Source organism: Bos taurus, chromosome 25 (assembly GCF_002263795.3).
Source record: "Bos taurus isolate L1 Dominette 01449 registration number 42190680 breed Hereford chromosome 25, ARS-UCD2.0, whole genome shotgun sequence".
NCBI lineage: Eukaryota > Metazoa > Chordata > Mammalia > Artiodactyla > Bovidae > Bos > Bos taurus.
The window spans coordinates 24,898,462-24,923,430 of NC_037352.1; the positions used below are offsets into that span (position 1 = coordinate 24,898,462).

The 24,969-nt window shown below is 51.5% G+C and overlaps 1 protein-coding gene across 1 annotated transcript; it reads left to right on the forward strand.

The window, feature by feature from the left end:
• Nucleotides 1-321: 321 nt before the first annotated feature.
• IL4R (interleukin 4 receptor) lies at nucleotides 322-24,219 on the forward strand (the record flags this gene model as incomplete). Its single annotated transcript, NM_001075142.1, is given in 9 exon segments — nucleotides 322-412; nucleotides 2,558-2,696; nucleotides 4,490-4,650; nucleotides 6,397-6,548; nucleotides 13,760-13,916; nucleotides 17,446-17,545; nucleotides 19,510-19,588; nucleotides 20,585-20,634; nucleotides 21,689-24,219. Coding segments are annotated over 9 exon segments (2,427 nt in total). The 3' UTR covers nucleotides 23,208-24,219.
• Nucleotides 24,220-24,969: the final 750 nt, after the last annotated feature.

Genomic DNA, 24,969 nt, shown 5'->3' on the forward strand with positions numbered 1-24,969 from the left:
GACTTAACAGAACCTTCACATGTTAATGTGTATTATGAATTTGCAGAAGTCTAAGGGGTTTGCTCAAACTTAACAGACAATGGGGTTTCTTTTAAGAAGGATCTCTTGGGACAGGTGTTCTGGGGCTCTGACTCTGGGCTTTGTGTGGGTATGTTGTGTTTAGTGGTTGTAGGCAGAGCTCTGGGGGGTGTGGAAGGCTTGTTGCTGGCCAGGGGAGGGTCATGTCTGGAGGGAGGTAAGCTCTGAAAGCTGCCCTCGGGTTGATGGGGCTGGGAGATCACGAGTCAGTGCTAAACCGCTAACCTGATTACTTGCTCCCAGCAGGCACCGTAGGATCTCCCGATGGGGCGGCTTCTCTCTGTACTCATGTTCCCAGTGAGCTGCCTGATCCTGTTATGGGTGGCCGGCTCTGGTAAGTAACCCCCCGTCAGTCATCTGTTCCTTCCTTCATTCAGCAGACCTTTGGATTGTTTCTGCACCAGGCCCCCAGGATAATCAGAGAACAACACAAAGATTTGAGGAGACTGCATGATAGTGGGAGGGGACAGCTGATGACAAACGCTTCTAATATTAAGGAGATTCTAAAGATCCTTAGGGGCTTCCCTGATAGCTCAGCTGGTAAATGATCCACCTGCAATGCAGGAGACCCCAGTTCAATTCCTGGGTCAGGAAGATCCACTGGAGAAGGGATAGGCTACCCACTTTAGTATTAAGAGTCTGCCTGCAATACCCAGGTTCTATCCCTGGGTTGGGACGATCCCCTGGAGACGGGAAAGGCTACCTTAGAAGCTGCTGCTGTTGTTGTTCAGTCGCTAAGTTGTGTCTGACTTTGCAACCCGAGGGACTGCAGCATGCCAGGCTCCACTGTCTCCCAGAGTTTTGCTCAAATTCATTCAGAAGGTGATGGCAAGAGACAAAATAGGGCAGATGAGGGAGGACTCGGAATGCTGGCTGGAGGGGGAGGACTGTGATTTGAAGATGGAAGGGAGGTTCAGGAAGGGAGGGGACATGGGTATACCCATGGCTGATTCTTTTTGATGTATGACAGAAAACCACAAAATTCTGTAAAGCAATTGTCCTTCAATTTAAAAATTAAAAAGTAAAATAAATTGCCTGGAGTCGCAGTGGAGCAAAAATTTGAAGGAAATGGGGAGCCGGGCACACGTCCAGGTTAGGAGTGTTCTCAGTGGCGGCCTGGAGCCCAGAGCCTGCCTGGAGTGTTGGAGAGACCAAACGAGGCAGACCTAGGGGAGTCAGTGAGCAGGAGGAGGGAAGAGGTGGAGACAACTAAGTAAGTGGGGGCCCGAGCAGGATGGGAGCTGGGAGGCAGGGAGGAGGCACCGTGAGACGGGTGGGGCCGAGACCGGCAGAGCAGAGGGGGTGGGCATTGGCATTTGGATCCATCTGAAGGTAGATTTGAAGGCAGATTGGAATTGAGGTGAGAGAGACAGAGGTAGCAAGAATGAATCCAGTATTTCTAACCTGAGTGACTGGGAGGGACACAGTTGTCATTGATGAGAAGCAGAGGATATTTGGAGCGGGCGGGGAATCAGGAGTTAGTTTTGGACATGAGGTGAGTTTGGGGTATTTATTAGACATTTAGACTCTCCTTGGGCTTCCCTGGTGGCTGAGTGTTAAAGAATCCACCTGCCAGTGCAGAAGATACCGGTTTGATCCCTGGGTTGGAAAGATCCCCTGGAGGAGGAAATGGCAACCCACTCTAGTATTCTTGCCTGGGAAATCCCAAGGACAGAGAAGCCTGGTGGGCTACAGTCTGTGGGGTCGCAAGAGAGTCTGACATGACTTAGCGACTAAACAACAGGAAGATTCTCCTTAATGTGGTAACTCCTTTATCCAGCGAACAAACGCAAGTTGATGTGAGCCGGGAGGGGCCTGGTACTGAGCGTGGGAACTGGAAGGCACCTGGTGGCCAAGTATGGCCACCCAGAGCAGGGCAATAGCTCCCTGATGATTTGGCAAACCCAGCATTCATCTGGCTGGGTTCAGATTCCAGCTCTGCCAACAAACTCGCTGGAAGAAGTCCCCCAAGCCTCTCATCCGGTCCTTCAGCATTGGCCCAAGCCAGAGGACAAGGCGTCTGGATGACAAGGCCATGAGGGTCAGCCTCCTGAACACAGAGAGGGCTGGGGAATAGATCGGGGGCAGGGAGCAAGTCAGTGGAAAATAGTGCCTCCCCCAACCCATACCATGGGATAGATGCCTGTGGTGGTGGGGTAGCAATCCCCAGACTGACATGTTTTTCCTTTAATTCAGCCACGGGCAGGTCATTGAGTTTGCAGATGATAAAAGTGCATTTGGTCTGTCCCCGCTGATGGACCCTGTCCCAGAGGGTATTTCTTCAGCTGCAGGCATCATCCCAGTGCTAGCTGGGAAACTCCCAGAGCCCGGTCTTGGCCCCCGCTCTGTAGGGACTGTGCCTGGGACAGTGGTTTCATTGTTGTGCGATGGGCCCCTTGGTCCTGTGTGGGCTGGTTTCTGACTCATCCCTCTTGGTCGTCGGGCTCCAGCTGCTCAGAGGTCTCCTGTGTCTCCCCAGGGAGCATGAGGGTCCTTCAGGATCCCACCTGCTTCTCGGACTACATCAGCAACTCCACCTGTGAGTGGGAGATGGCCGGACCCACCAACTGCAGAGCCGAGCTGCACCTGTCCTACCAGCTGAATTTTTACTACTCTGAGTAAGCCTGGGCTGGAGCTGGGCATTGGGGAGGGTTTGCCTTGGATTTCATCTGGCCTAGGTGGTGCCCTGGAATGCACGTGCTAAATTCAGCTCTTGGGGGCTTGACTGGGCACCGTAGAGATGAGGTGCCCTGGGGTGCAGGGTAAGAGGCAATGAGTGCATTGTGGTGCTCCAGGCTCAGTGTCACCAAGGCACCTGGCAGGTGGATGTGGTGGAATTCTGGAGTAGATCAGAGGTTATCAAACATTTTTGTCTCAGGATTCTCTTGAACGCTTAAGAATTAGCGAGGACCCTAAAAGCTTTAGTCTGACATCAGCTGTTGTTGCTATTCAGTCACTAAGTCATGTCTGACACCTTGCGACCCCCATGGACTGCAGCACGTCAGGCCTCCCTGTCCTTCATTATCTCCCAGAGTTTGCTCAAACTCATGTCCATTGAGTCAGTGATGCCATCCAACCATCTCATCCTCTGTCACCCCCTTCTCTTCCTGCCCTCAGGAAGAGAGCCAGCATCAGGATCTTTTCCACTGAGTTGGCCCTTTGTATCATGTGGCCAAAGTATTGGAGCTTCAGCTTCATCATCAGTCCTTCCAATAGATATAGCCTGGGTAACTTACATCTATTGATATTTTCTGTATCAGAAATTAAAACAGAAAATTTAAATCACAAGAGCCAACAAGTTCACATTCAACAGGCTGTCGGAGCAACAACATGGCCACAGATCATGTGGCCTCTGGAAAATTCCACCCTAAGCTTGTGAGAGAAAAACAGTGGAAATGACGGCTGATGTAAGAGTATCACTATGAAAACTGTTAGACCCAGTGGAACCCCAGACCACACTTTGAGAACTTCCAGGCTAGACCATTGTTTAGGGGTGCAATGTAGTGATAGAGCTCACTGCAATGATTGGTGGACCATGGAACTTGGAATGTTTTTCCAGTTCACTGGTTCACTGGGATATCCCATGGTACACAGGGCTAGCTGTTGTTGCACGTGGTACCCAGGACATGACCTAGTACACAAGACATACAGTTATGGAGCACAATGGGATATACAGCATACCCTATGTGGGCTACTGAGTACACCCAATGTGGCTCCCCAATTTGGGCTACCGACTGTGCTTCTGTATGCACATTGGCTTAGACTGGGGATCTGCAAACTGCCCCATGGGTCACATCTGGCCCACCACCCATGTTTTTTAAATAAAGTTTTACTGACACACATCCATGCCCATTTGTTTATGTATTGTCTATGGCTGGGGCTTTTTTGTGCTGTATCAGCAGAGTTGTATAGTTAGGACAGAAAGGGTATGTCCCGCAAAGCCACAAATATTTAGTATCTGGTCCAGTACAGAAAACATTTGCCAGCTGCTGGACTAGCCCATGAGATGTGGGGTTGGCTATTTTGGGTGACACGTTAGGATTAGGCTGTGGGGCACAGGGCACCGTGCCCAGGCTAGACTGTGCAACCGGAGAGGCGCTAGGACACACACATGTCGTTACAAATTCTTTCATGCCATGGGTTCTTCCCCTTCACTGGCTTTCAGGGTCCAAGCCTGGGGACAGGGGTGGATAAAAGTCCACGGTGGATGTGATGAGGAGCTGTGGGCAGCAGGGAGGTGGTCCCAGGCCATTGTCCCCACCACACCCCAGCTACTGTGATCCCAGGTCCCCAGATCTGGTCCTTGAGGCAGGGTGACCAGGAAGCTGGAACGGCCTGTGGTTTCTTGAGGCATGTCCCGGGGACGCCGGTGAGTCACATGCCCAGCCTAATGCAACATCTGTGTTTGCAGAAACCACACATGTGTCCCCGAGAACAGAGCAGGTGTGGGGGGCACAGTGTGCATATGCCATATGCTGACAGAGAACCCAGTCAGACAAGACATCTACCAGCTGGACCTGTGGGCAGGGAAGCAGCTACTGTGGAACAGCTCCTTCAAGCCCAGCGAGCACGGTGAGTGGGGTGGGGCGGGGCGCGGGGCGGAGGGGCGGGGCGGGGCGGGGCGGGGCGGGGCTGCAGGTATTCCTGCAGTGTGCTGGGCAGGCTTCATTCCGGGGAAAGGGCCATCCAAGCAGCCTCCTAGCTTTTCTCAAACCCGAAGGGGTTCGTGCCCCTTTCTTGGCCTCAGTCTTCCCATCTTTGAAATGGAGTTGGGCTCAAGAGGACATCAGGCCCCGTTGAGTTCAGATATTTCAACCTTCAGAATTTAAGTGCCCAGATCAACGTGTTGAATGAGGTATGTTTGGTGGAAGGCATGCTTGCTGCAGGTCAGAAACTGAATTGGGAACCATCCTTCCACCCTCTGTTGACTATTCAGCTGCTGCTGCTTTAGACAGTGTAGACCATGGGAGGCTGCCCTTATCCTGATACCCAGAGGTCCCACAGGAATCCCTGGAGAGCATGCTGGAGTGTAGTAACAGGAGTTTAAAACACCATTTATTCCTGTGTGACCTTGGGCAAGCCGTGTTACCTCTCTGAGCCTTGGTTTCTCAAAGACAGTTATTACCCCTATTTTGCAATTGAGAAGAAAAAAAGTACATAGTTCAGAGAAGGCAAGTAACCTGCCTAAGGTCACACAGCTATTAAATGGTAGAGGCAGTATTCTCACAGAGCACACAGTCTTCGCCACTACATCAGCAATTCCTGAAGGGATTTCTCATATCCAGGGTGGGGTGGGAGTGATTTAAATTGACCTATGAATGAATCTGTCAATTAAAATAATTTTTACACATGCATATTGATTTTAGGGGCTTCTCTGATAGCTCAGTTGGTTAAGAATCCACCTGCAATGCAGGAGATCCCAGTTCAACTTCTGGGTCAGGAAGATCCACTGGAGAAGGGATAGGCTACCCACTCTAGTATTCTTGGGCTTCGCTTGTGGCTCAGCTGGTAAAGAATCCACCTGTAATGTGAGAGACCTGGGTTTGATCCCTGGGTTGGGAAGATCCCCTGGAGAAGGGAAAGACTACCCACTCCAATATTCTGGCCTGGAGAATTCCATGGACTGTTATAGTCCATGGGGTCGAAATGAGTTGGACACGACTGAGCGAGTTTTAATGCTCATTATGTACCTGTGATCTCGTGGGTATGATCATTTTAAGAGATGAAGTTTTAAAACACATGAATCAAAATAAAGAAAAATCCTTAGTAAATAATACAGTACACAGATGTGGCCAGAAGTATGAAGGATCAAAGTGGAAAAGCCAGAATTCAGGTTACTTGGCTTATCCATTTTGCATTCACTGTGAAAAGGTAGTTAATTACCACTGAAGCGCTCAGTAGACTTCCCTGGTGGCTCAGTGGTAAAGAACCCGCCTGCCAGTACAGGAAGCTCAGGTTCGATCCCCGGGTAGGGAAGATATTCTGGAGAAGGCAATGGCAACTCACTTCAGTATTCTTGCCTGGGAAATCCCATGAACAGTGGAGCCTGGTGGGCTACAGTCCATGGGGGGTGGCAAAAAGAGTCTGACATGACTTAACACCTAAACAAGAAGAACAATCAGTGCTCAGTAGGGTTTTAGCAACATGAGAATCGGGTATATGGTTGTAATTCTCTGTTATGACTAAATCGATGTGGTTTCCCATTGATGTGCTGCGGGGGTGGTGGTGACTGAGAACCTAAACTGTCTACATGCCTACATGGGCCCACCTCCTCCCGTCACCCCAGCCAGCCCCTCACCAGCCACTCCTTCTCCACAGTGAAACCACCGGCCCCCAGAAACCTCACGGTTCACGCCGACATCTCCCACACGTGGCTGCTGACGTGGAACAACCCGTACCCTTCTGATAACCTCCTGTACTCCGAGCTCACCTACCTGGTCAACATCTCAAATGAAAATGACCCCACGGATGTGAGTGGGTGCCCCTCGGGGTTTCTCTGTGACCACTTGGTACTCGGGTGGGTAGAGACTCAGACTCTGGGGTGTGAGATGGGGAGAGCAACCCCCACCTGGACGTGGCCGGTCATGGCTCTGTTCAGGGACCAGTCTTTCCACATCTCCAGGCCCCTGGTTCCCAGTGTGCAGACAGGGAGTTTATTTTCAGACGTGGCTTCTCATCTATAAAGGAAGAACTGTGGACCCCATCTGTTTCCCAGGGGTGGGGCACGTGAGATTTTAGGCGATACCTCTGCTGCTGCTGCTAAGTCGATTCAGTCATGTCCGACTCTGTGCGACCCCATAGATGGCAGCCCACCAGGCTCCGCCGTCCCTGGGATTCTCCAGGCAGGAACACTGGAGTGGGTTGCCATTTCCTTCTCCAACGCATGAAAGTGAAAAGTGAAAGTGAACTCGCTCAGTCGTGTCCGACTCTTCTCGATACCTCTAAACACACTTAAATGACTGAATCTCAGGGCGAGATGGTCACTCCCTCCTGACACTGACTATCAAGAGTCGCTTCTCAGCTGAGCTTTTTTTTTTAAGAAGATTTATTTACTTATTTATTTGACATTTGAACTAAATCTGTACTTTAGTTAATAATGCTGTATCACATGTTAATTTCCTGCTTTTTTTTTAACAACATAGTATTTAAATCCTCAGAATTGGATTAGAAGTTTCAAGCCTCATTCAAATACTTTTTTAAAGCACTATGAATAATAAACTTTCTAGACTTTTATCAGTAGTACTAGATACCAAAATACATGGAACTATTATCAAAGTTTTGAATGAATATAAATTAGAAATTTGTCACCTGAGCTTCTTTGTAACAGAGAGAAGGGCCTGCAGGCTCAGAGCCTTCCCTCAGAAAACATGTACAGCCATAATCTAATGCCTTTGCATGGTTTGGATTGCATTTACTTTATGAGATGTCCATGGCATCTTGATACTTGCCCCCAGTCACAGCAGTGGCAGAGGGGTTCTGTTTTATTTGATTTTTTTTTATTTGTGATGTTCCTTTTTAAATGAATGTATTTGGAACCAGAGGTCAAATGGCCAACATCTGTTGGATCATCGAAAAAGCAAGAGAGTTCCAGCAAAACATCTCCTTCTGCTGTACTGACTACACCAAAGCCTTTGACTATGTGGATCACGACAAACTGTGGAAAGTTCTTCAAGAGATGAGAATACCAGACCACCTGACCTGCTTCCTGAGATATCTGTATGCAGGTCAGGAAGCAATAGTTAGAACTGGACATGGAACAACAAACTGGTTCCAAATCAGGAAAGGAGTACATCAAGGCTGTATATTGTCACCCTGCTTATTTAACTTATATGCAGAGTACACCATGCGAAATGCTGGGCTGGATGAAGCACGAGTTGGAATTCAGATTGCTGGGAGAAATATCAATAACCTCAGGTATGCAGATGACACCACCTTTATGGCAGAAAGCAAAGAAGAACTAAAGAGTCTCTTGATGAAAGTGAAAGAGGAGAGTGAAAAATTTGGCTTAAAACTCAACATTCAGAAAACTAAGATCATGGCATCCAGTACCATCACTTTATGGCAAATAGATGGGGAAACAATGGAAACAGTGAGAGACTTTATTTTCTTGGGCTCCAAAATCACTGCAGATGGTGACTGCAGCCATGAAATAAAAAGACACTTGCTCCTTGACAGAAAAGCTATGACCAACCTAGACAGCATATTAAAAAGCAGAGACATTACTTTGCCAACAAAGGTCTGCCTAGTCAAAACTATGGTTTTTCCAGTAATCATGTATGGATGTGAGAGTTGGAATATAAAGAAAGCTGAGTGCCAAAGAATTGATGCTTTTGAACTGTGGTATTGGAGAAAACTCTTGAGAGTCTCTTGGACTGCAAGGAGATCCAACCAGTCCATCCTAAAGGAAATCAGTCCTGAATATTCATCAGAAGGACTAATGCTGAAGCTGAAACTCCAACACTTTGGCCAACTGATATGAAGAACTGACTCATTTGAAAAGACCCTGATGCTGGGAAAGATTGAAGGCGGGAAGAGAAGGGGATGACAGAGGATGAGATGGTTGGATGGCATCACCGAATCAATGGACATGAGTTTGGGTAAACTCTGAGAGTTGGTGATGGACAGGGAAGCCTGGCCTGCTGCAGTCCATGGGGTCGCAAAGAGTCAGACACAACTGAGCGACTGAACTGAACTGAACTGAACTGACTGACGTTCTGGGGCTTCCCAGGTGGCACTCGTGATAAAGAACCTGCCTGCCAATGCAGGAGACAGAAGAGACGTGGATTCAAGCCCTAGGTGGCGAAGATCCCCTGGAGGAGGGCACGGCAACCCACTCCAGCATTCTCGTTTGGAGAATCCCATGGACAGAGGAGCCTTATGGGCTACAGTCCACAGGGTCACAAAGAGTTGGACAAGACTGAAGCGACTTTGCACGCACAGCACGCATTGACGTTTTTAAAACAGGGAGAGTTGATATGTAAGAAACCATCGAATAATCTCAGGGGTATACAATGGATGGCTGAGCCCCCCTCTATTTTAGGTGCAGGTGGGTGGAGGCCATTGTCAGCCACTCACGTTCTCGCCTCAGATACTCACATTGGAGGGACAACATCTGAACGCCAGAGGCCCTGGCGCCCCGTGGAGCCAGGTTCCAATACCTTCCCTGCCACTTGCTGCATGATCTTGAGTTTCTTGCTCACCCTCCTCTTGCCTCGGTTTCCCCATCTGTAACTTGGCGCTAACAAGAGTGCCCAACCCCGCAGGGCTGTGGAGAGCACAAAGTGGGTGACACAGACAGGCGCCCCTGGCTGGCATGACAACGTCATAAACGTCATCTTCCTTTTCCCCTGAGAGCCTCGGGCCTCAGAATCCCACCCATCTCGTCCTCCTGGACCCTGGCCTGTAACTATCGAGAGTCTGCTGGGGACCATGCCTCGTGTCCTGGAAGCCAGGCCGGCCTGACCTTATCTGCCGTGGAGAGGCCCCAGACGTCTTAAGCTGCCACATCAGCTCTGTTCCTGCTTCCTCTCTTTCTGGCCAAGCCGGGGAGGTGGTGGGTGTTGATTACATCTCTCAGGTGTGGTTTCCCTCCTTGGCACTGGGCCAGGATGTGGGGCAGGAACAGGAAGGGTAGCGGGCTCATACTGGAGAGGCTCAGAGCAGTTGGGAAGAGGGGGCTGACATAGATGCCAAAGAAGGAGGCAGTTTGGTCAGTAAATCGCCTTCCAATTCCTGGAACTGTGCAGGCTTAGCTCAGGGAATGGGCTGGAGGGGAGAAAAGGGTACCACCTATGGGGTCCAAAGGAAGGTCATGTGTTTGCTCATCATGGTTGGATCCAGGATCCTGGAGTCTCCATCGTTTGGTCCTGCCTTATTCTGTGTTGGCTTCATTTTTTTTTGTCGTTTTTTTTTAATTTATGGCTGCGCTGGGTCTTTGTCGCTGCAGGCGGGCCTTCTCTAGTTGCGGCGAGTAGGGGCTACTCTGGAGCTGCGGTGCTCGAGTTTCTCAGTGCAATAGCTTCTCTTGTTGCAGAGCACAGGCTGCAGGCACGTGGGCTTCAGTAGTTGCGGCGTTTGGGCTCCGTAGTTGTGGCTCGAAGGCTCTAGAGCACAGGCTCAGCAGTTGTGGTGCCTAGGCTTAGTTGCTTCACAGGCATGTGGGATCTTCCCAGACCAGGGATTGAATCCATGTCCTCTGCCCTGACAGGCTAATTCTTTACCACTGAGCCACCAGGGAAGCCCTGGCTTCATTTTTTTTTCTTTAATAATTTCATTTATTTATTGTTTTTGGCTGTGCTGCGTCTTCATTCCTGCCCAGGCTTTCTCTGGTTGTGGGGAGCGGGGGCTATCTTCTAGTTGTAGCGCCCGGGCTTCGCATTGCGGTGGCCTCTCGTTTCAGAACACAGGCTCTAGGACTCTCAGGCCTTAGTGCTTGTGGCTCCCCAGGCTCTAGAGCACAGGCTCAGTAGTTGTTGCCCATGGGCTTAATTGCTCTGCAGCACGTGGGATCTTCCCAGATCAGGGATCGAACCCATGTCTCCTGCATTGGCAGACAAATTCCTTACCACTGAGCCACCAGGGAAGCCCTTGGCCTCATTTTTAAGCAGGCTCTTTGCTCACATAGAGGCCAATATGCCCAATAGAAGCTCCGGCCTTAAATCCACGGTGGGAAAAGTTCTTCCCTCCAGATGGCCTCAGTAAAAGTCCTGGGACCAGTGATCAGATACCTGCCTGGGACCACATGCCAGTCTCTGAACCTGTCACAGGCTGTAGGCAGGAGGGGGATGCTGAGGCTGTGTTCACACTGGCCAGGGGAGGATTACATTACCCCCTCTGGAGCGGGTCCGGTCAACCCCGCCCAGACCAGATGGGCCGAGAATGAGGGAGGGGTGGCTCCTCAAAGGAAGTTCTGAGGAACAGGGAACAGAGACTGGGCTGGCTGAAATGCAGCTGGGTTTGGGACCTGGCACCAGACTCCAGCCAGTGGACAGAATCGGTCAGTGTGCCTGGGCTGTGGCTTAGTGGTCATGTAGGTGCTCAGGGTTGCCCCAGGCCTCAGAATTCCATTTCCAGCTTCTTTTTTTGATGGAGCAGAAGCTAATGAGACATCTTCCCCCAGCTTTCTCTTCCCAAGGACAAAACTGGGCTGGCAAGAATTCCCCTCATTAGTCATTGGCCAGAGATGGTCGCTTGCCCCTCTCTAACCAATCACAGGCTAGGGAATGAAATAGCCATGATTGGTTTGGACCAATGAGAATTAACCCTGGAACTGGAGACAGAGGCTTACCTACCCAGAGCTTTGAGTACGTGACCCCAATGGTATGGATGCTGGGTGGGTGTCCAGCTGTGTTTGCTACAGTACTGCAGACACCAGCTGTGGCTCAGACTGGTGGGATCAATTCTCAAAATATTAGAAACTCACTGTGGAATTCGGGAGATGGAGCTACTCCTTATCCTGGATGATTTCTGGAAAAGATTCTGTAATGGAGTTTTGGCTTGGGCATTGAAGGATGTATAGGAGTTCTCTAGTGAGAGGATAGGCCAGGTAGAAGGCTTGGAGGTATGAAAATTCATGGCGTATCTGAGGATTATGGGGCTGTGGGAATGTGTACAGTGAAAAGGCAGAAAATGAGGCCTCAAGCCTACTGAGGGCAGTGAATGCCGTGTTCGTGATCATTTCTTGAGTGCCTACTATGTGCCAAGCATGATGTGTATTGTGACTAATGGCTGGGAAAGCCCTGCAGGTGGAGAGGTGTTTGTTTCTCCCTTTAGTGATGAGGGCACTGAGGCTTGGAGAGGTGGAATGGCTCACCCAGAGTCCCAACATTGGAAATGGCCAAGCTGGCATTCGAAGCCAGGATTTAAACTCCAGAGTCTCTGCTCTTTTCCCCTCCCCTGGGATCTTTTGCCCAGAACAGCCTCCCGAACACCTGGCCCATTTGTTAAAAAAAAAACCAAATGTACCACAAGTAGTTCCTTGGAAGCTTGATTTCTTTTTTGTTTCTTAGAAAAATATTTCTCAATTCCCTGATCCTCTCTAGAGTGTATGATTCCTTCTGTGAACCAGCTCCAGCTGCTGCTTCCTGTTTATTGCAATTTAGAAAGAAAGGGACAGTAACAGTGAGAGTGCCCTTCTCTCCCTGCCCTGGGTCTCCTCCTGCCACCTCCACCCTGTACCAGCTGCCCTCCAGTTTCTCCAGCAGGCTGTTAAGACTTTGCTTCCTTTTTGTGTACAACCTCCGCTCGGCTCACTTTATACCAGACCGTGTGGCGCTAATGGTAAAGAACTCGCCTGCCAATGCAGGAGATGTAAGAGACACAGGTTCTATCCCTCGGTTGGGAGGATCCTCTGGAAGAGGGCATGGCAACCCACTCCAGTGTTCTTGCCTGGAGAATCCCATTGACAGAGGATCCTGGCAGGCTACAGTCCATAGGAGCTCAGAGAATTGGACACAACTGAGCAAGCAAACATTATAATATTACTGCAAACACGACTGCTTGAAACAGCACATATTTATTGCCCCAGAGTTTCTGGGGGTGAGGAGCCTGGGCATGGCTTAGCTGGGTCTCTCAAGGGTGCACACACATGAGTTGGCAGGGGGATTCCTTCTGAGCTCCTGTGACGTGGGCAGCATTCAGTTTCTCATGGGCTTTGAACAGAAAGCCTCGGGTTCTTGCTGGCCTTTGGCAGGAGGCTGCCCTCAGTTCCTTCCCTGGTGACCTTTTCAAAGCCAGAGTCTCCTGGCAGGTTGGAGTTACAGTCTTCCATAATGGAATCGCATCCGTGTGGTCCCTACATATTCATCACCTTTGCCATATTCTGTTGGTTCAGAATAAGTCATGTGCCCTCCATCCCCCGCCCCAGGCAAGGAGAGGAGAGGGGACCGAAGGACCCAAGGACGTGACATGAGGTGAGGCTCATGGGGCCATCTCAGAGCCTGTCTGCCACCATCACTAAGCCTTCTCCCTTTCTGTCTTTAACATCAAAGCCAACAGACAACACATGCTAGTCTTCATCCTGCCCTTTTCACTTAAGGGCAGATCTTGGAAGTTCTTTCTCATTGAGGGGCTTGGTTGGGCGGGACTGAGATGATGGGCCATTGATTCTGGGCTTGACTGGGGAGGCTCTAGAGTGGCCCTTGAAGGAGAGAGAGGCACGTGGCGACCCTGTCTGTGCTCAGAAAGATCACTCTTGTGCTCCCTGCATGCCTGGCCCAGCTTGAAGTACTGACCTGTATTAACCCACTTAATCCTCACAACAGCCCTGGGAGGACGGCACTTTTATTATCGCCATTTTGCAGAAGAAGACATCAAGGCCCAGAGAGGTTATGTCACTTATCCGAGGTCACACAGCCAGAAAGTAGCAGTAGGAACTCTTACCTTCATTTTACAGATGAGGCAACTAAAACTCAGAAGGGTTCGTCAGCTTGCCTCAGTAACATCAAATGGCTAATCAATGTGGGGGTGTGGAGGGTAGGGAAAGAGTGGGTTCTGTGACCCATCTTGCTTGACTCTGGTCACTGTCGTGAAGCTGGCAGTGGCCTAGAGTTGGAGGAGTAACCAAATACCCAGGCTGGTGGCTCTTCAGCACTGTGGGGTCAGCGAAGGACAGCAGCCTGGGAGGGAGCTGGTTCTGCCCTCCCCCAAGCAGATGCACTGACAGCTCCCTTTCTCCCACCAGTTCAGAACCTATAACGTGACCTACATGGGGCCCACCCTGCGTGTCGCGGCCAGCACCCTGAGGTCTGGAGCTTCCTACAGCGCACGGGTGAAGGCCTGGGCTCAGAGCTACAACAGCAGCTGGAGCGCGTGGAGCCCCAGCACCAAGTGGCTTAACTGTGAGTACCCTCCCGGGAGTCCTGAGCAGTTAGCATCTCTCTCTGTCTCTGTTTTTTGGGGGGTTTCGTGAGTGTGTGTGTGTGGTTTTTCTTTTTTTTTTTGGCCTTAACCTCGCGGCTTGCAGGATCTCAGTTTCCCCACCAGGGCCCAGTGATTGAATTAGAGTCACTCTATGGAAAGCCTGGAACCCTAACCACTAGCAACCAGGGAATGCTCAGCAGTTAGCATCTCTGCTCCCCACTTGTATTCCGTGGCCACTTACCCCAGCCCAGTATCTGGTTTCCATATCATAAGATGCCTCTGACTGCAATCACACAATTTCCAACTGATGTGGTATACAGTCAGGGTGTGGGGTAGGTTACAGTAACAAACCCACAAGTCCCACAGCTTAACACTATAGGAGTGGATTTCTCGCTCAGGTAACAGTTCAACATGAACTTTGCTGGTCGCTCGCTGCTTTTCCTCCCTGTGGCTCCATCATTTTCTAGGACAAAGATTCTTAGCCTTTCTGCATCATGGACAGTCCAGCGAAGCCTGTGGACCTCATCTCGGTATTTTTTAGAGTATAGTGGATTCACAATATTATGTTAGTTTCAGGTGCACAGCAAAGTGATTAATTATACATACTCATCTATCTACTCTTTTTCAGGGTTTTTTTTCCCATATAGGTTATTCATGAGTACTGAGTATAGTTCCCTGTACTATATAGTATGTCCTTGTTGATTAATTCTTTTACTTAAAGTAGTGTGCATATGGCCAGTCCCAATCTCTCAGTTCATCCCTCCCCCCACACCCCTTTCCCCCTTGACAACCACAAGCCAGAATATTTTTAAATGTATGAAATAAAGTACAGAGGATTTCAATGGAAACCTAGTTGTATTGAAATGTGATTATAAAAAGATTTTAAAATATATTTGCTATCTAAGAATATAGGCTTCTTTAATAACACATTAAAAATAGGATCTAGTGGTAGTTCTCATAAGTATGGTCATTTCAAAGTAGATGAGCTTAAAGGATATTTCATGGTACTCCTGCCATCGGGTGATAAGAGAATACCTGTGGTTTCTGTTGGGGCCTGAGTGACTGATGCTGCTATTACTGTAGCTTGCTGTCTCCATTCCTAATGGGAGGAAACGCCAGGTTTCAGAAGTTTGTGAAGGCTTCCCTGGTGGTTCAGTGGTAAAGAATCTGCTTACCAATGCAGGAGACACAGGCTCAGTCCCTGATCTGGGAAGGTCCCACATGCCATGGAGCAGTTAAGCCCCTCCACCACAACTACTGAGCCTGAGCTCTACAGCCTAGGAGCCACAGCTACTGAAGTCTGCGTACCCTAGAGCCTGTGCCCCACAACGAGAGAAGCCACCACAGTGAGAAGCCCGTGCACTGCACCTAAAGAGTGGCTCCCACTCTCTGCCACTAGAGAAAAGCCTGTGCAGCAATGAAGACCCAGTACAGCCATAAATCAATCAATCAATAAAATTATATTAAAAGTTAGTGAAAATAGAGCTATCATTTCTTTCCCGTCAAAGCTCCCAGACCCCTAAATTCTAATGGCAACCATGTTGGAAGTCCCCAAGTGAAGAATCCCTGCTCTAGGGCCCTGCCATCATCTGAATCCAGCCAGCAGAAAGGGAATGAGAGTGGGGAGACCACAGCTGCTTCTTAAAAGCCTCAGCAAGAGGTGACACACATCGCTTCCTCTCAAATCCTATTGGTGGAACTGGTCACATGGCCACACATCGCTGCAAGGGGTTCTGGGAATTACAGTCCCTCATCTGGTACTCTGTTCCCCTAAACAACACTTTGTGACTTTTTCAGTAAAGATATTGAATTATCTCACATAAAATGAGGCCTTACGGGGGAATTCCCCATCCGTCCAGGCTTTATGATTCTGTGCTTCCACTGCTGAGGGCCCTTGTTCAATCTCTGGTCAGGGAACTAAGATCCCACAAGCTGCACTACATGGCCAAAAGAAAGAAAGAAAAAAAAAGAGGTTTAGCCAATGAATACTGCTGCTTGGTGACGTCACTCCGGAGTCTTGTCTTTCCCTCTGCCACCCCTAGCATGGTAGCATTTTGTCCTTATCTACTGTCACCTCATGGCCCCAGGCTGTCTGCTGCAAACACCCTCACATCCCAGGCCCAAAGGAAATGGAAGGCTGCCGCAAGGAGTACATCCCGTGCACCTTTTATCAGGAAGGTGCATGGGACTGGAAAAGTCCACCAGGACTGGAAAAACCATTCCAGTCCTGGTGGACTTCCACTTGCATCTCATCAGCCAGGACTGTCACATGGCCTCTCCCAACTGCAAGGGAGGCAGGGAACTCAAATACCTGGAAAGGGGAGAAGTTTTGGCCCATGATTGGCCCAAACCTCAGGGTGGGCACATCACAGCCTGGCCAAGAAGAAGGGGAGACAGCTGTAGGGTGGGGGAAGCTGTGCGAGGCATCATCTGAATAGTGGGAGAAGGAAGGGCTGTTGTGAACGCTCACTGAAGGAAGAGTTCTTCAAAGTGCTAGGTATAATGGCAGGTACCCCACCCCAACCCATCACGCTCCTCTCAGCATCGCTCATCCTGTTCTATCGACGCCTCTTGACCGTCTGTGTCCAGCTCTGGGCTGTAGCCCCTGTGAGTGGTGCCTGCTCCGTGTCTGTCTCCATTGTCCAGCATAGCACCAGGCACATAGTAAGTGCTTGGGAAAGTTTTATCAAATGGATTTTCCCCTTTGACCTGGAGAAGGGAAGGGAAATAGATCGTGTGGGACAGATACCATGTGCTGGACACTCATTCATTATTTCCACAAATATTTCTTGAGCTCCTACTACATATTAGACACTAGCCCAGTGCTAGATGCCGAGGGATCAGTGGTGAACAAAATAGACAAGAATCCCTGTTTCTGTGGAACTGACATTTTGGAAAGGGAGACAGTAAATAAACGAGTAAACAAAAATATAAATGAGATCTAGATCTAGTAAGTCCGAGAAGGAAATAAAGCAGGGAAAAGGGATGGGAGAAGGTAACATTAGAGAAGGGGTGAGGGAGAACTTTCTGGACCTGGCAGTGAACAAGGAGAGGGGTCCAGCTCTGTGAAAACTGCTTTGTTTCTGCAGGCCCTGCTTCACATGTATATTAAATCGTATAAGCCTCACAGCAATGAGTTAAGGAGTTATTAACCCCATTGTACAGATGAGGAAACTGAGGCACAGAGTGGGTGAGCCTCTTGTCCTGGGTTGCCAGCAAGTCTCTGACAGAGTCAGGCTTTGAACTGAAGGCATGGAACTCCAAGTCTCTGCACTTGACTTTAGTGCTTCAGGAAAGAGAGGCAAGTTCAGGCCCTGAGCTTTGGGAGAGCAGGGGACAGCGAGGAAGCCAGGGTGGCGGGGGCTCAGAGTGGGGAGTAGGAGCTGCCACGGCAGCCAGCGCACGCAGAGTCTTGGAGGGTCCCAGAGCCCCGGGCTCCTTCTCTGGGAGGTGGAGACCAGGCTGGATGTGGCGCACCGAAGGCTCACAGCTTCCCTCTGCTTCCAGACTACGAGGACACCTGGGAGCAGCGCCTCCAGCTGGGCGTCGGCATCTCGTGCGTCATCGTCCTGGCGGTGTGCGTGTCCTGCTACATCAGCATCATCAAGTGAGTCCCGGGCTCCAGCCGCCCCGGAGTGTGGAGTGGGCAGGAATCTCCCCTCTCACCTGACAGCTTGCAGCCCTGTTGCTCAATGACAGATACTTACTGAGGAGCTACGATGTGCAAGGCACTGAACGGACAGGGAGACCCTGTGTTCTTGGGGAGGCAGAAGATGCCAGGCCAGCAAGTAACCATGGCTGTTTCCCATAGTGACCCTTGCACTGAAGGAATCGGGCCAAGATGAGCTGGGGGACATTCCAGGGGTGCCAGGGCGGGTTCCTCTGAGGGGTGATGGCCTGACGGTGGGATGGAGCTGGCCGGGGACAGGGCCTTCCTTTGGCAGAAGGGAGATGGATCGTACCCAGGGTACGCCCCAAACATTTGATGGCAGGTGGTAATAGACAGGAATTCTAGACGATTTCCCTGCAGAATCAGGAGACCTGGGTTCGGATCCTGGCCTTGGCACTTGGTAACTGTATGACCGAGTTTCTGAACCTCTGTTTAGCCTTGGGTCCCTATTTCTCAGTCCCAAGAGTCCTAAGGGAGTCCCGGAGCTCTGGGTGCAAGGAGCCTTGTCTCCAGTGAGCATGAGCCCTAGGAATGTGGAGTCTCAGAGCCTCAGTCCCCCCACCTCTGAAATGGGACTAATGGGCCTAAGGTGACCACATAAGGAAGGGCGATGGTGGAGGGCTGATGGTGAGTGAGTATCCGCAGTCTGCCAGGCGCACAGTAGGTGTGCAGGGAATGCAAGGTCCCTTCTCCACGTCTGTCTCTGATACCTCTGAGCCCTCTGGGCTGGTCTTTCCCCTTCTCTGAGCCTCAGTTTCCCCATCATCTGTCCTCTCCACCCACCACTCTTTGTATCCTAGTTCTCCAACCTCCTTGCTGTTCTTCGAACCCCCAACCCAAGCAAGTTCTTCCCTCCAGTCCTTTGCACTCACTGTGCTCCCTGCCTGGAAAGCCCTTTCCCCAGGCATTGCTGAGACCCGCACCTCCTCCACCTTCAGTCGCCTCTCGGAAGCTACCTCCTCAGAGAGGCCTTCCTGGATCACACTCTTTATTCCTCCCTGGTCCCTTATGGCCTTTATTTTTATTCCTGGCACTTCCTGTCAGGAATGAATGATGTCATATAGTCATTTCCGCATCTGTTTGTCTGTCTCCGTCTTGTAGAAGGTCTGTTCTGTAAAGGCAGGTGTTTCTGTTTGTCTTGTCCGCTGAAGCCTGGCACAGTGAGTGATACCTAGGAGGTGCTCAGTAAATGGGTGGTAACTGACTGAGTGGAGTAGGTGGAGGCTAATCCAGAGGCAGTCTGAGAAGATTCCTGCCCAGCCCTGACCCAGGAAGGGAGGAAGAACCCCTTGGCCTCTCCGGCCATGCCAGACTTCTTCTGGGCACTTTGTCCTCCGCTGCTCCAGAGGAAAGGTTGTTGAAGGGGAAACCCAGGATTCTCTCTCTGCATCTTGTGTGTGTTGTGCTCAGCTGCTCGGTCATGTCTGACTCTGTGACCCCATAGTCTGTACCCCACCAGTCTCCTCTGTCCATGGGACTCTCCCGGCAAGAATACTGGAGTGGGTAGCCATTTCCTCCCCTAGGGGATCTTCCCAACCCAAGGATCGAACCCATGTCTCCTGTGGCTCCTACATCGGCAGGCAGATTCTTTACTATTTGCACCACCTGGGAAGTCCCTCTGCTGCTTGGGTTTCCCCTAATTCCCAGGGACTTGCTCCCTCTGGGGCGGAGGCGGCCGCATCAGGAATTCCACTCTGGGTAGCAAACTGCTGGACCCGAACCCAGCTCTAATGCCCCCGAGGTGGAAGAACCTGTTTCACGGGGTGAGGGTGAGGGAGCCAGAAATCTATCAGCGTGATCTCTGAGCTAATAAGTCTGGGTGACTGTGAATCTTTTTTATGAGGAGAACATCAACCTGTTAGTGATTCTCAGGGACCAACAACTTGTCCTTTCTTTTTTAGGATTAAGAAAGAATGGTGGGACCAAATTCCCAACCCAGCCCACAGCCCCCTTGTGGCTGTTGTCATCCAGGATTCTCAGGTAGGAAAAGGGGTGGGTGAGGATGCTTTGGGTCGTGTGTATCGGGAAACACATGTCGAGACACGTGGGGTGTTAGGGATATCTCTTGACTTTGCGGGTTGCACGTGGGCAGTCAGGAAGATTTCAGGGTAGGTTGAGTCAACAGCTAGAGGCTTTGGCTTCCCTTCTTTGGCTTCCATGAGTGTTCTTTCAGCTCGGGGGGTGGGGTCCTCTGGAATTGGATTTCCTGCTTTGTTGTTGTTCTGAGGTCTCTGAGGTCCTCTGCATATCGTCTCCTAGGGAGGTACCTGTCCCGTGTAGGACAGGAGGTCATAAGGAGTTGAAGAGGGAACAAGTTTTCCGTTTCTTCCTCTTAAGAGCAGGAAACTGCCCCAGAAGCACCAGCATATCTCTCCATTCTCAATGACTTGAATTACATCACAGCCTCTTTCATAAAGCACTCCCCTATAAGGAGGGGGAATACTCCTCACAGATGGACCATCCAGATGGACACTCCTGAGCTAGGAGTGCGGCCAGCTTCCCCAGTGCAGTGGCCACATGGAATTTGCCTGAGCACCATCAGGGTTCTCTAGGAAGGGGCGCAGGGGGGGATACAAGTCCTGTCTAGAACGGAAGGTCTGTGAGTCTTCAGTCCTCCAGGGACCCTGAGGCAGGCTCTGGAGTCAGCTTTGAACCCTCACTGTCGCTTATCTGCAGGGTAGACTTAACAAGCTGCTTAACTTCTCTGAGCCTCAGTTCCTTCATGTGGGTTATAGTAGTGGTTATAACAGGGCTGATGTTGGAATTCACTGAGACAATTCACAGAAAGTGAATATTACAGCACATGGTGTCATTTATGTATCAGTTAGCTCTTGCTGTATAACAAATCATCCCCAAATTTAGAAATTTTGATGATGTCAAGTCTCCTCAAGTCAAACAGGCTCTGAGCATTGCTGGATGCCAGGCTGGGTGGGAAGGCCTCTCTGCTCTGTGTCATTGGCTGTTTCCACGTTTTAGGTGTCACTGTGGAGGAAGCGGTCTCGAGGCCAGGAACCAGCCAAATGCCCGTATGTAAGGGGCTGGAATTAGGGTGGGGGGCCCCATCTTGAAGCTGGAGTCACACCCCCCTTGATGTCTGCCTTTCCTTCCTGGGTGTTCAGCACTTGTCCTGTGACACTGGGTTTTGAGGGGTGGCAGAGGGAGGGGTGGTCTGAGTAGGTCAACTGCCAACTGAGCCCCCTGAGTTTCATTGGTTGGGGGGTGGTCAGTGAACCCCTTTGGGATGCCCAGTCTGTCCTGAGCAAGGCTGATGGTGGTAACAAGCAAGGCAGCCGTGCGTGCACGCTCGCTAAGTTGCTGCAGTTGTGTCCTACTCTTTGCGACCCTGTGGACTAAACTGTAGCCCACCAGGCTCCTCTGTCCAAGGGACTCTCCAAGCAAGAATACTGGAGTGGGTTGCCACGCCCCCCTCCAGGGGATCTTCCAGACACATGGATTGAGCCCACATCTCTGATGTCTCCTGCACTGGCAGGAGGGTTCTTTACCACTATCACCACGTGGGGAGTTGATTAGAGGTCAGACAAGAAATCCTGGCAAGGCCTTATTAGAGCCCCTGCTGCAGTGGGGAGCAGGGGTGGAGAACAAGTAACAGATTCCCTTGCTGACTACCAGGGAGGGGCGAATTGGTTCATTATACAGGGTGAGGGCGGGGGTGTGTCCAGGGCTTGGGCTGGAAAGATGGCATAGGTGTTTTGCCTGATTCTCTGGTGGTGTGGTGTGCAGGGGGCATGCACAGAACCCTGCTTTTATTCCTGACACTGCTTTTGCTCCCAGCTCTTCAAAAGTGGCAGTTGAGGTTTGGGGTCTTTTTGTATCGTTTGTCCATTGTTTGCCCCAACTGCAGCATGCACACAGTTATTTTTACTTCCATATAGTTTCTTACTATTTTGTTGCTCAAGGAGAGGTTTGTTCCAGTGCAAGCATTGCAGCAGTGCAGCAAAGGGTCCCAGGTCCCAGCCTGTCTCAACACCAGTTCAGGGTGATTTTGAGCTGGGCTTTGAAGGGTGAATAGGAGTTTTTCAAGAGGAGAAAGTGAACTCTGATTAAACTTTGTTTTTGTAGACACTGGAAGACTTGTCTTGCCAAGCTCCTGCCCTGTTTACTGGAGCATGGCATGGAGAGGGATGACGACTTCTCTAAGGCTGCTAGAAATGGGCCTTCCCAGGGTTCTGGGAAAGTAGCATGGTGCCCCGTGGAGGTCAGCAAGACGATCCTCCGGCCTGAGAGCATCAGCGTGGTGCGGTGCGTGGAGCTGTTTGAGGCCCAAGTGGAGAAGGAAGAAGAGGAAGTGGAGGAAGATAAAGGGAGCTTCTGCCCATCACCTGAGAACAGCGGGGGCCTCTTCCAGGAGGGCAGAGAGGACATTGCGGCCCGGCTGACAGAGAGCCTGTTCCTGCACCTTCTCAGAGATGAGACTGGGGGCTTTAGTCCACAAGGTGTGGAGTCCTGCCTTCTTCCCCCTTTAGAAAATGCAAATGCTCAGAGGCCCTGGGCCGAATTCCCAAGGGTGGAGCCCCAGGAGGCATCATCTGAGGACAAGGAACAGCCTCTGAGCCCAGAGTCAAGTCCTCCGGGCACTCCAACCCAGAACCCAGCCGGCCTGCCTCTCCCAGAGATGCCCACCGTCATCTCAGACAACCCTGCTTACCGCAGCTTCAGCACCTTCCTGAGCCAGTCCTCGGGCCCTGGAGAGCTTGACTCAGACCCACAGCTGGCCGAATGCCTGGGGGAAGTGGACCCCAACATCCCCACCACCCCCAAGCCGGAACCAGAGACCTGGGAACAGATTCTGCGTCAGAGGGTGCTCCAGCACAGGGCGGCCCCCGGCCCCGCCTCGGCCCCTAGCAGCGGCTACCGGGAATTTGTGCAGGCGGTGAAGGAGGGTGGCACCCAGGACAGCGGGCCGGCTGGCTTTGGGCCCTCTGAAGAGGCCGGCTACAAGGCCTTCTCCAGCTTGCTTGCCAGCAGTGACAGCTGCCCTGCGACTTCTGGGGTTGACCCCAGCAGCGGGGAAGGGGGCTACAAACCCTTCCAGAGCCTTGCTTCTGGCTGCCCCAGGACCCCTTCCCCCACTCCCGTTCCCCTGTTCACTTTCGGCCTGGACATGGACCCCCCTCACAGTCCTCAGGACTCAGAGTGGCCTGAGTTGGAGCCAGCAGTCAAGGGAGACGATGGACAGAAACCCCTCTTCGCCCCCGTGCCGGTCACAGACCCTCTCAGGGACGACCTGGGCAACGGCATCATCTACTCAGCCCTCACCTGCCACCTATGTGGCCACCTGAAGCAGTGCCACGGCCAGGAGGAAGCTGGCAAGGCGCAAATTGTGGTCAGCCCCTGCTGCGGCTGCTGCTGTGGGGACAGGTCCTCGCCTCTGCTGAGTCCGCTGAAAGCCCCAGACTCCCTGCCCCAGGGGACTCCACTGGCAGCCAGCCTCTCTGCGGCCTCCCTAGCACCCTTAGGTGTCTCAGAGGAGGGTAAGTGCCCTCTGTTCAATGCCCCCAGCCATGCCCAGAGCTCAGGCCAGGCTCCTGCAGTGACTGCCGTGCCCTCCCCAGGCCCCACGTGCATGGACGCTTCCTAGGTGCGTGCCCGCTCCTTGCTGAAGTCTACAGAGGAGATGGGGCCTTAATCAGGCCTGTGAAATGCCTGCCCCTGGAAGGCCGCCAGGCTGGCAGAGTTCCAGAAGACTCTGGGAACTCTGGAGTGAAGTTCTCAGACGCCAGGTCTACAGGGACTGGACGCCCCCAGCTCCCTTTGCTGGCCCCGGCTCACCACCTCCCACGGGAGTGGGGGCTCCAGGCAGCTGTGCCCACAGAGGCACCTGCAGTCATCTGGAGATGCCCCGGGCACCTTGGCTTGTGCACCTTGGCCACTTCACTGGTTCACAGATGTGCCAGCAGACTGTCCCTGGCATACTCAAGGCATATTCTGTCACTCTGACCCAGTTCTTGCCCAGACTCCGGAGTAGCTACCACCATCTCTCTAGATTGGATGCTGAGCCTAGAAACTCACCAAGCCAACTGGGGAATTGACTTGGGAGGCCTTGGGAAATTGAGGTCCAGGAAGGGTGGTAATCTGCCCAGAGATGTCTATTCATTCAACAGAAGTTGACGCTGGGGGCAAGGTCTGAGCTGCAGAGGGGTGATTAATTAAGTGGAGTTAACCAAGGACATGATAAATTGTGATTTCTGAGACGTGACAGCTTGTGGCCAGCTTCCCACGCAAGGCTGGGATTCCTGTTAAGCATTGGATCCCCAGAGAAGAGGCATGCCTGGCAACCTTGGGGCAGGCGTGTGCCCCCAGGGATGCCATTGCTGGCATCACTGCTTCAGAAGGTGTGGCTCAGGCCCCCTGATCCAGTGAGCTGGGGCGACCAAGACGCTGACACCAGGCACATCACCCACACATCATCAACTCCCACCTCAGGTTGAAGAATGCTTGTTTGTGTGCATCTCAAAAATTATTTCATCACTGGGTGTTTGTGTTTGCTGAGGAGGGTGGAATGGGAAGAGATGGAGTTTTGTATAAATAAAGGTTCTTTATCTCTTTCCCCTCCCCCGCCACCATTTATTAAACAAACATCCTGCCAAGCATCCTTGGCGACTGTTTTATCTCTATTAACTCACAGAATCTTCCCATCCAGAGGAACGGAGACCAGCCCAAGAGGTTAAGTAACTTGCTGTCTCTTCTTGGGTTTCCCCAAGACCGGAATTCAAGTGAAGTTCATTGAAATAGGAGGTGATCCCAGGAAGTCCTGCTTGGAGAATGGGGAAGGGAGCGGGGAAGGGCAGGAAGCAATTGAGGTGTTATCACACAGAGTGCCAGCGCAGGCAACAGCTGCTTCAGCCGCTGGGAGCTTCAGAAAGCCAGGCACACCACATGCCTCGAGGTGGGGAGCTGGGCTGTTCATCCACACATTCCCATCTGTCCTTGGTTGAGGGCTGTGTCCAGGGGCATTAACTCCCCAGCACTTCCAGCTGCTCCAGGAAAGTCCTCAGGTTGAAAGTAGGGGGCACAGGGAGGAGATGTGGGCAGGGCTGTACCGGCAGCTGCTACTTTGCCAAGGTCACTCAGCCAGTGGCAGACTGAAGCTGAACCCAGGCAGGGTCTCCATCGCCCAGGCCCTTTGTAGGTGATCCGTGCTTGACATCTGGGTGGTCGGTGTATGGTGTGGGCCTCAGACATGCAGGCAGGGGATCTTAATTAAGCTCCTTTGTCTGCAATCATTCTATATTTCTGAGTTGCCGCCCTGACTGCCATGCTTGCAAAATGAGGGGCTTTTTGACGTTCCTTCTGCTCTGGCATTCTCCGTAATACACTATAGAGGTGATGGGGAACTCATT